Genomic DNA, 12,262 nt, shown 5'->3' with positions numbered 1-12,262 from the left:
CGGTATATATAATACTTTTGACCCCATATAAGTAGTGCCTCCAAGTCTTTAATGCAAAAACAACCACGCCTAATTCCAAATCATGCGTCGTATAATTCTGCTCGTGAATCTTCAATTGTCTAGACGCATAAGAAATTACCTTCGTTCGTTGCATTAATACACAACCGAGACCTTGCTTTGAGGCGTCACAATATATCACAAAATCATCATTCCCTTCAGGTAATGACAATATAGGTGTCGTAGTTAACTTTTTCTTCAACAATTGAAACGCTTTTTCCTGCTCATCCTTCCATTCAAATTTCTTCCCTTTATGCGTTAATGCAGTCAAGGGTTTTGCTATTTTGGAAAAATCTTGGATGAACCTTCTGTAGTAACCAGCCAGTCCTAAAAATTGGCGTATATGCTTCGGAGTTTTTGGGGTTTTCCACTTTTCAACGGTTTCAATCTTTGCCGGATCCACTTGAATACCTTCTTTGTTCACTATGTGACAGAGGAATTGAACTTCTTCCAACCAAAATGCACACTTTGAAAACTTAGCGTACAGTTTTTCTTTCCTCAACAACTCTAGCACTTTTCTCAAATGTTCTTCGTGCTCTTGATCATTGTTTGAGTAAATAAGTATGTCATCGATGAAAACAATGACAAACTTATCAAGGTATGGTCCACACACTCGGTTCATGAGGTACATGAACACAGCTGGTGCATTAGTCAACCCAAACGGCATAACCATAAACTCGTAATAACCGTAACGCGTCCTGAAAGCAGTCTTCGGAATATCATCCTCCTTCACCCGCATTTGATGATACCCGGAATGTAAATCAATCTTCGAATAAACTGACGAGCCTTGTAGTTGATCAAATAAGTCGTCGATTCTCGGTAGTGGATAATGGTTCTTGATGGTAAGTTTGTTCAACTCTCAGTAGTCGATACACAACCTGAATGTACCATCCTTCTTTTTGACAAACAAAACAGGAGCTCCCCATGGTGATGTACTTGGTCGTATGAAACCACATTCTAAAAGTTCTTGTAGTTGGCTTTGGAGTTCCTTCATTTCACTGGGTGTGAGTCTGTATAGAGCACAAGCTATTGGTACAGCTCCTGGTACAAGATCTATTTGAAATTCAACGGATCGGTGTGGAGGTAGTCCCGGTAATTCTTTCAGAAATACATCGGGAAATTCTTTTGCGACGGGAACATCGTTGATGTTCTTTTCTTCGGTTTGTACTTTCTTGACATGTGCTAAAACAGCATAGCAACCTTTTCTTATTAGCTTTTAAGCCTTAAAATTACTAATAAGATTTAGCTTTGTGTTGCTCTTTTCTCCGTACACCATTAAGGGTTTTCCTTCTTCTCGTACAATGCGAATTGGATTTTTGTAACATACGATCTCTGGTCTCTCCTTTTTCAACCAGTCCATGCCAATTATCACATCAAAACTCCGTAACTCTACTGGTATCAAATCAATCTTAAACGTTTCACTAACCAGTTTAATTTCTACGATTCTGACATATTTTATCTGCCAAAATTAATTTACCGTTTGCTAATTCGAGTAAAAATTTATTATTCATAGACGTCAAAGGACCACTTAATTTAGCACAAAAATCTCTACTCATATAGCTTCTATCCGCACCCGAATCAAATAAAATATTAGCAGGTTTTTCATCAATAAGAAACGTACCCGTAACAAGCTCCGGGTCTTCCTGCGCTTCTTCCGAATTAATATTAAAAACTCTCCCACGGCTTTGCCATTATTATTTCCCTGGTATGGGCACGTTGTTTTGTATTGGCCCTTCTTTCCGCATCTGAAACAAATAATGTGGTCAATATTTGATCTTTTAGTCACTGGTCCGAATGCTTCACACTTCGTTGCAGCATGACCCTTCCTATTACATTTGGTACATACTACTTCACCAAATTTACCCGGATGATATCCTTCACACATATAGCATGGAATTTTCTGATTGTTGTTTTCATTGTTGTTATTGAGATTGCTATTGGGATTGATGTGGTTGTTATTGTTGTTGTTGTATGGGTAACTCTTGTCACTGTTTTCCTCCCACTTTCTCTTGACTTGTTTCGTGTTGGCCTCTTCGACTGCCTGTTCTTTAATCCTTCCCTCAATCTGATTTATGAGTTTGTGAGCCATTCGACTTGCCTTTTGTATGGAGGCGGGCTCGTGTGAACTCACATCTTCTTGAATCCTTTCTGGTAACCCTTTTACAAATGCATCAATCTTCTCCTCTTCATCTTCGAACGCTCTTGGACACAATAGGCTCAACTCTGTGAATCATCGTTCGTACGTGGTGATGTTGAAATCTTGCGTTCGCAATCCTCTAAGCTCTACCTTAAACTTATTGGCCTCGTTTCTGGGACGATAGTGCTCGTTCATCAAGTGCTTGAATGCTGACCACGGTATTGCGTAAGCAGCATCTTGTCCCACCTGCTCGAGATAGGTGTTCCACCATGTTAACGCAGTACCTGTGAAGGTATGTGTATCGTACTTTACTTTGTCTTCTTCAGTACATTTACTTATGGCAAACACCGATTCAACCTTTTTGGTCCACCGTTTCAATCCGATTGGACCCTCGGTTCCATCGAATTCCAAAGTTTTGCATGCAGTGAATTCTTTGTAGGAGCATCCTACACGAGTTCTTGTGGAATTTGTTCCACTGCTAGTGTTGGGATTTAACAAGTTCCATTATACTTAAAACCATTTAAGAATCAATTAAAAGCGGAAGCATGTAATTACCGTTTTAGAACATGTTAATCTTTAACCAATTAAAGTTAAATCCCAATTTGGATCAAGTTGTGAAACATACTTACAAACTACAAGCAAGAAAGGAGTTTATACCTTCTCCAAGCTAGGTAGTGAGTGATGAAGATGATGATGATGAATGGAGCTCCAAAAGTATGAAACCTCAAGTTGTTATACCCCAAACTTTGCACCAACACCTTGTACTTTGGTTAGGCTTTAATCTACACTTGAGTAAGCTTGCAAAAAAAATTTTTAAGAACCTCTTCTTCACCCAAAAAGGCCACGGCCAGACCAGTATTTTGGGAGCACTTTGTGCAGTTTTTTTTGCTATGTTTTGATGTGTATTGCTTGTCGTTTGAGTCTCCAAGAAGTCCTTGTATTTATGCCCATGGAATCCCACAAGTAGCCACTCAAAATGCTAGTCAAATGCATGCATATTTGAGACTCCAATGCCACTCACTCAACAAGTAATATAGAATATGTTTTATAAAAGAATTAGTTTTTATAAAAGTTAGATTTTATAAAATCTAATTTATAAAACTTCCATATAATTTTATGTACATTTTTAATATATAAAGTCCATTTATATAAAATGTAACATAAACTTATTAATTATTTACCTATAAATAATTAAATCCAATATATATAAATAATTCCATAATTTATATATATATATATATATACACATCAAGTAATATTTAAGAAAACCATCTTTCTTAAAGTTCAAGTGTTGCGTATTTGATCAATGAACCAATCGGTAAAATCAAATACGAATAAGGTGTCGGTAAGTTTGTTATTGGGTATGACCCAACTTGGATCACAACATATTCGCCACATTAATTAAATATGTCTCTCGGGCATACGAAAAACCTTCAGCTAGAACCAGAGTTATTGTTGTTATTTTGCATTGCGGCTTACACCGCAGCTATGTTTGCAGTAAGGAAAACACGAAAGTCTTCCTCGCTCATGTTCAAGTTCTGACGAGTAGTCGGTGCCATTTCCTTCAAAAATAGCCAAAAGAATTAAGTTAATCATATAGAATATTAAGAGTAGTCAATAGTATTTATTAGCATAATAGGAACATATTTATAAAAGCTTTTTCTTCATATTAGCGTTTTATAGTTTTAATTCGGGTAGTACCTACCCGTTAAGTTCATACTTAGTAGCTAATATAAAATTCAACTACTACAATTCAATATGAAAAACTGATTACAATAATATTTCACATTCAAACTTATTTATAATATTTTGCAAACTTACAATACCGCAATTTTGCATATAGCATGAAATACAGCACATAAAAACTTTGCTATTCGGCAGCTATAAAGGCAATTCTAGTTAATACGCAAGTTGTTCAGCAAAAGAAATAAAGACACGTAACTCATAAGTCCAGAAACAAGTCATGCATTTTGGTTTTACTAAGACGACTTCCCATCCTTGGTCTTGTGGAAAACCGTTATGACCATTGGTAGGCAGCATGTTGTAATGTCGTCAAAAGGACGAGGGTTTCGTAATGTCCAACAGCCCCGTAATAATCTAAAAACCTTGTTTCTCACCCCAACTACTGAATCCATCACCTGTGGGAATGTTTCATTTAATAGTTGTAATCCGATATTCTTTTTCTTACTTCGGTGAGAAGCGAACATCACTAACCCGTAAGTATAACATGCTTCTTTATGTTGCATGTTAGAAGCTCTTTCTAACTCATGAAATCCTATGTTGGGATATGTTGAGTCAAAATAGGTTCTTAACCCGTAGCGTAAAATTGCATTTGGGTTCCCCGCATTTAACGCGTTAAAGAAAATACGGTGTAACTTACGGTTTCCCCAATACGATATATCTTACCTATCAAAGGAAAGCCTTTTATAAACTAAGGCATTTCTGGAAAGTCTTTCAAATGTTTGACAAGTTAATTTTGCCATAACTAAATGTGCTGATGAATTCTGACCGACTCTAGACAAGATTTCCTCAATCATATCCTCTGGTAGGTCTTCTAAAATATTCGGTTGTCTACCCTTAACGTCCATTTTGTTTTTATACTGTAAAATAGACAAGGATTAGATACGTAAAAAATAATTAACAAATAATACAAACGATTTTTACATAGAACATAAAAGTACAAGCACACTACAATACATATAATACACAACATAATTACAACCCTCTAATCTGAATCACTGGTTTCTTCTTCTTTGAACTTGGTTCGTTTTCCTAATTTTCTAGGGATATATGGTGTTCCTCTAATACGAGCCGTTGTTTTCCACAATGGTATAGAAAAACCTGGTGGTTTAGAGGTTCCCGGGTTATTGTTATATTTTAGGAAATACGGATGTTGCCGATACATATAAAGTTCATCGGGGTTGGAATCGGGTTTCTCTATTTTTATACTTTTTCCCCTATTATTTTCTTTTGCTTTATTAAATTGGGTCGAGGTAATTTCTATAACATAATCGGAATCCTCATCGGGATCCGATTCATCAGAAAATTGGTAATCTTCCCAATATTTTGCTTCCTTGGCGGAAACACCATTGACCATTTTTAACTTTGGTCCGTTGGTTGAGGATTTTCTTTTATTTAAGCGATTTACTGTAGGTATCTATATTTCTTCCTCCAAAACCTCTTCTTCTTCTGGTTCCTCCTCTTCTAGTTCCTCCTCTTCCGGTTCCTCCTCTTCCGGTTCCTCTTCTTCCGGTTCCTACTCTTCCGGTTCCTCTTCGGGAATTTGTGAATCTTCTCAAAGTATATTTGACTCTTCATTATTATTAGGTGAGTCGATGGGATTTGTACTAGAGGTAGACATCTATCACACAATATCAAACACATTAAGAGATTAATATATTTACATGTTAATAATATATAGTTTCCAACAAAAAATGTTAAGCAATCATTTTTGAAGAAAACACGGTCGAAGTCCAGACTCACTAATTCATCCTAACAAACTCGGTAAGACACACTAATGCAAAAATTCTGGTTCTCTAAGACTAACGCTCGGATACCAACTGAAATGTCCCGTTCATATCGATTTATAAACGTTCCATATTAATTGATTTCGTTGCGAGGTTTTGACCTCTTTATGAGACGTTTTTCAAAGACTGCATTCGATTTTAAAATAACCCATAACCGTCATTTTATCGATAAAGGTTTAAAAATATTACGACGATTATCAAATAATGATAATCTAAAATATAGCGTTTTCACACGATTATTACATAATGGTTTACAATAATATTACACATCAATTTAAGTCTTCGAATGCAGTTTTTAAACAATATTATACAAGCATGCTGACTCCAACTCTTGTCCATAAATTAGCATGCTACAGCAGACGCTCTTAATAATCACTTGAGAATAAACATGCTTTAAACGTCAACAAAAAATGTTGGTGAGTTATAGGTTTAACCTACATATTTATCAAATCGTAATAATAGACCACAAGATTTCATATTTCCATTTCTCATAAACAACATGAAATCTGCATAAAAATCATTCATATGATGAACACCTGGTAATCGACCTTAACAGGATGCATATAGAATAACCCCATCATTCTGGGACTCTCATCGGACATGATAAATCGAAGTACTAAAGCATCCGTAACTCGAATGAGGTTTGTTGGGCAAAATAGAGATATCTATAAGATTCGCGTAAATTGATGGCAATTATAATAAACACCAATTCTTAGGCTACTAAGCTAAAAAGGGGCATATTCGGTTCGATAATTCAACATAGAATGTAATTTTGAGCACTTGTGTCTATTTTGTAAAACATTTATAAAACTGCATGTATTCTCATCCCAAAAATAATAAATTTTAAATGTGGGACTATAACTCACTTTCACAGATTTTTACTTCATCGGGAAGTAAGACTTGGCTACTGGTCGATTCACGAACCTATAAATATGTACATATATATCAAAGTATGTTCAAATTATATTTACAACATTTTTAATACGTTTTACTATTTTAAGTTTATTAAGTCAGTTGTCCTCGTTAGTAACCTACAACTAGTTGTCCACAGTTAGATGTACAGAAATAAATCGATATATATATTATCTTGAATCAATCCACGAACCAGTGTATACACGTCTCAGGATAGATCACAACTCAAAGTATATATATTTTTGGAATTAACCTCAACCCTGTATAGTTAACTCCAACATTACTGCATATAGAGTGTCTATGGTTGTTCCAAATAATATATATACATGGGTTGATATGATATGTCAAAACATTTGCATACGTGTCTATGGTATTCCAAGATTACATAATAAATTAGAATACATGAATAATACAATATGAGTTAGCTAGGATATAATTAATATAGATTTGTTACCAATTTTCACGTAGTTACAACAAGCAAAAATATCCAATCTTGTTTTACCCATAACTTCTTCTTTTTAAATCCGTTTTGAGTGATTCAAGTTGCTATGATTTCATATTGAACTTAAGTTTATGAATCTAAATAGAAAAAGTATAAGTTTATAGTCGGAAATACAGGTTACAAGTCATTTTTGTAAAAGTAGTCATTTCAGTCGAAAGAACGACGTCTAGATGACCTTTTTGGAAAACATACTTCCACTTTGAGTTTAACCATGATTTTTGGATATAGTTTCATGTTCATAAGAAAAATCATTTTCCCAGAAGAACAACTTTTAAATCAAAGTTTATCATAGTTTTTAATTAACTAACCCAAAACAGCCCGCGGTGTTACTACGACGGCGTATATATGGTTTTACGGTATTTTTCATGTTTTCGGGTTTTAAATCATTAAGTTAGCATATCATATAGATATAGAACATGTATTTAGTTGATTTTAAAAGTCAATTTAGAAGTATTAACTTTTGTTTGCAAACAAATTTAGAATTAACTAAACTATGTTCTAGTGATTACAAGTTTAAACCTTCGAATAAGGTAGTTTTGTATATATGAATTGAATGATGTTATGAACATCATTACTACCTCAAGTTTAGTAGGTAAACTTAGTGGAAATGATGAAAAAATAACTTGAGCTTCAAAGGATCTTTGATGGCTTAGAAGTTCTTGAAATAGAATCATGACACAAAAACAAGTTCAAGTAAGATTATTACTCGAATTACGATAGTTATAGTTATAGAAATTGAATCAAAGCTTGAATATGAATATTACCTTGATTTATAAAGATAACCTAATATAAATAACAAAGGTTTCTTGATCTTAGATGATTGCTTGGAATGGATTAGGAAACTTGGAAGTAAAGTTGTAAACTTGGAAGTGTTCTTGATGTGTTCTTGAGTAATTATTTTTATGATGATTATAGGTAATAACCAAAGCTTGTATTTGATGATTTTTACTGGAAAAATAGTAACTTAGACGTTCATGGAAGAGTGTGTGTGTGTTTTGAGAGAGAATTGGGGAGAAAATTTGAAGTGAAATGGAGTAGGTGGTGAGTGGTGAAGGTGAGTGGGGTTAAAAGGAGTTCTTGTTTTTGTTTCCTTGCTCATAAGTCATGGTAGATGTTAAATAATGGTTCCCACATGGCTAGGTGACTCACATGGGCTGCTAAGAGCTGACCATTGGAGTGTATATACCAATAGTAAATACATTTAGAAGCTGTGTATTGTACAAGTACAAATACGAGTGCATACGAGTAGAAGTGTTGATGAAAATGAATGAGGATGTAATCGTAAGCATTTTTGTTAAGTAGAAGTACTTTGATATGTGACTTGAAGTCTTTCAAAAGTGTACTAATACATCTAAATACACTACATGTATATACATTTTAACTGAGTCGTTAAGTCATCGTTAGTCGTTACATGTAAATGTTGTTTTGAAACCTTTAAGTTAACGATCTTGTTAAATGTTGTTAACACATTGTTTATTATATCTAATGAGATGTTAAATTATTACATTATCATGATATAATGATGTATTAATATATCTTAATATGATATATATATACAGTTAAATGTCGTTACAACGATAATCGTTACATATATGTCTCGTTTCGAAATCCTTAAGTTAGTAGTCTTGTTTTTACATATGTAGTTCATTGTTATTATACTTAATGATATGCTTAATTATCATTACAATGTTTATATATAGTGTATCAATATCTTAAAATGATTCATATGTAATTAGTAAGACGTTGTTATAACGATAATCGTTATATATACCGTTTTCAAGTTTCTTAATTCAATAGTCTCATTTTTATGTATATAAATCATTGTTAAAATACTTAATGGGGTACATACTTATCATAATATTATGATAACTATATATATATATATATATATATATATATATATATATATATATATATATATATATATATATATATATATATATATATATATATATCCATATGTATGTCATCATATAGTTTTTATAAGTTTTAACGTTCGTGAATCGCCGGTCAACTTGGGTGGTCAATTGTCTACATGAAACTCATTTCAAATAATCAAGTCTTAATAAGTTTGATTGTTAACATGTTGTAAACATTTAATCATGCAAATATAGTTTTCAATTAATATATAATCGTGGAAAAGTTCGGGTCACTACAGCTCTGCGCTATTGAAATATGGCATAATCCCTTCAACTATACATGGAATGATAAAGGTTGCAACGCGTAAAGGTGTTGCAATGATGAAATCTGCAATCATACATACAAATTGTGCAAGTGTTAATATGCAGGGCACAATGATTGAAACAGCCCATGCGCAGGAAAACTTGGCTATAATAAATCACAATTATCTAGTTAAAGCGTGCCCTAAAGATAATTATCCGCTTCCAGAAATTGATTGGAAGGTTAAATCGCTGAATAAATATCCTTTTAAGTGCTTTCTTGATGCTTATAAAGGATATCATCAAATTCCGATTGCGGAAGAAGGTGAAGACAAAACTGTGTTTCATACAGGCAAGGGTATATATTGCTATATCAAAATACTATTTGGACTTAAGAATGCTGGCGCGAGGTATCAACGATTGATAGATAGCGCATTTGAAAGTCAAATTGGGCGCAATCTTGAAGCATATGTAGATGATCTGGTCATCAAGATCAAAACACGGGATGAAATGTTGGAAGATATCGCAGAAACATTTCAAAATCTACGCAGAATAAACACGAAATTAAATCCGTCCAAATGTATTTTTGGCGAAAAAGAGGGAAAATTTTTGGGATATTACATAACTGAACAAGGCATTAAAGCTAATCCCAAAAAGATTGCCGCAATTGGAAAAATGACTGCGTCAAAAACAATAAAAGAAGTGCAAAATTTAACAGGCAAGTTAGCGGCTTTGACCAGATTTTTGTCAAAGGCCGCGGAAAGACAAATGCCATTTTTTAAGACACTTAAAGGATGTTTAAATCAGAAGAATTTTTTCTGGACTACGGAAGCAGAAAGTGCATTTCAAGAAATGAAGCAATTATTGACGACGTTACCAACATTAACTGCGCCAATAAAAGGCAAAATTTTGTATCTTTATGTCTCTATTGCAAACGAAGCTTTTGGTTCAGTGTTGGTTGCAGAGCGTGAAAAAACGCAGAAACTGATTTATTTTGTAAGTAAGGCACTTACAGGAACTGAAATTAACTATGCGCCAATTGAAAAATTTGTATACGACTGCTCCTAAGATCAAGAAGATTGCGGAGGTACTTTCAAGGACATCCTATTCATGTTCTAACTGATTTGTCGGTTAGACATGTTCTCAATAAACCTGAAATATCTGGAAGGCTTGCCAAGTGGGCAATTGAATTAGTATCTTATGAAATCACTTACCTTCCGTGAACTTCTGTGAAGGGACATGTTTTAGCAGATTATCTCGCAGAAATGACTGGCGAATTGGAAGTGATTCATGAGCAAACACAATTGCAACCAGTACGAGGTGAAACATGGGATTTATTTACTGATGGCGCATCATACACAAAAGGTGCAGGTGCTGGTTTGATTTTGACAAACCCAAACGGAGAGGAGCACACATATGCGCTGCGATTTAATTTTGATGTTACAAATAACGAAGCTGAATATGAGGCGTTGCTTACTAGATTGAACATTGCGCTTAAACAAAACATCACTTGGTTACGTGCATATGTTGATTCGTAGTTAGTGTCCAATCAGTTCAATGGATCTTTTGAGGCACATGAGCTCTCTATGCAAAAGTATTTAAAGTTGCTAAAAGAAACTGCGGAAAAATTTGAGTATTTTGAGCTCGCGCAAGTTTCAAGTTTCAAGGAGTCAAAACAAAAAGCAATTGATGGCAGTTTAGTTGTTGCGGCAGTTGAAGAGGAATGCCCAAATTGGATCAGTCCAATTATTGAAAATCTGCGCAATAATATACTGCCAGAGAATAAAGACGAAGCAAGATTAGTGCGTATAAGATTGCTTATGTATACCATTGAAAATGGCATCTTATATTGCAAATCTTATTATGGGCCATTAATGCTTTGTATTGGCCCCGCAGAAGTAGAAGTGATCATTGAAGAAGTGCATAGCATTTCTTGTGCATTGCATTCTGGTTATAAGACTATTGCGTCAAAAATTATGCGGATGTGATACTTTTGGCCAACTATGTATCGTGATGTTGCAAAAATAGTTAAATCGTGCAAAAGTATCGAAAGGCATGCGCCGCAGAACAGAAAATCGAGACATGACATGATTTTAGTTAATTCACCATGGCCGTTTTATAAATGGGCAACTGATATTGTTGGACCATTTCCTGCAGGTGCATGAAACGTAAAGTTTTTAATTGTTGCAATTGATTATTTTACCAAGTGGGTAGAAGCAAAAGCACTATGCACAATTACATGGGTGCAAGTGCAAAATTTTGTTTGGGAGCACATTATTTGTCGATTTGGGATTCCTCACGAAATTGTAAGTGATAATGGGGTGCAGATAGCAAAAGATCCCTTTAAAAGGTGGTGTGAAGAACTTAATATTGTGTAGAAGTTTACTTCTGTTGCACACCCGCAGGCCAATGGCTTATGCAAAGTTATTAACCACGATATTGTTGGCAGCATTAAAAAACGCTTAAATGAAAAGCGGACTCGATGGGTTGATGAACTGTCCAATGTGCTGTGGGCACATCGCAGAATATTTAAGAAAAGCACTGGCGAAACGTCCTTTAGTCTAGTGTATGGCTCAGAGGCAATGATTTCCGCAGAAATTTTTATGCCAACACATAGGGTAGCCAATTTTGATGAAACAAAAAATAATGATGCATTGTGCGAAAACTTAAATTTTGTGGAAGAACGCAGATTAATGGTGTGACGACCCAGAAATTTCCGACCAAATTTAAACTTTATTCTTATATGTAATCGATATGATAAGCAAAGTGTGTAAAATAGGAGTCTCAAAAATTATTGAACTGTTTTAATGAATTTATTTAACCTTTGACTATTCCCGACGATTCACGAACCAATAATAGTAAATAGAAATATATATATATATATATATATATATATATATATATATATATATATATATATATATATATATATATATATATATATATCTATATATATATATATATATAT

At 34.1% G+C, this 12,262-nt stretch overlaps 1 protein-coding gene across 1 annotated transcript; it reads left to right on the top strand.

Annotated features, from left to right (window-relative positions):
- Positions 1-11,297: 11,297 nt before the first annotated feature.
- LOC139849161 (uncharacterized) lies at positions 11,298-11,996 on the top strand. Its single transcript, XM_071838830.1, has 3 exons — positions 11,298-11,451; positions 11,509-11,600; positions 11,700-11,996. The coding sequence occupies exons 1-3, from the start codon at positions 11,298-11,300 to the stop codon at positions 11,994-11,996; spliced, it is 543 nt and encodes a 180-aa protein (XP_071694931.1).
- Positions 11,997-12,262: the final 266 nt, after the last annotated feature.

This window comes from Rutidosis leptorrhynchoides, chromosome 5, assembly GCF_046630445.1.
Source record: "Rutidosis leptorrhynchoides isolate AG116_Rl617_1_P2 chromosome 5, CSIRO_AGI_Rlap_v1, whole genome shotgun sequence".
Lineage (NCBI taxonomy): Eukaryota > Viridiplantae > Streptophyta > Magnoliopsida > Asterales > Asteraceae > Rutidosis > Rutidosis leptorrhynchoides.
This window is presented reverse-complemented; position numbering and strand designations above follow the sequence as displayed.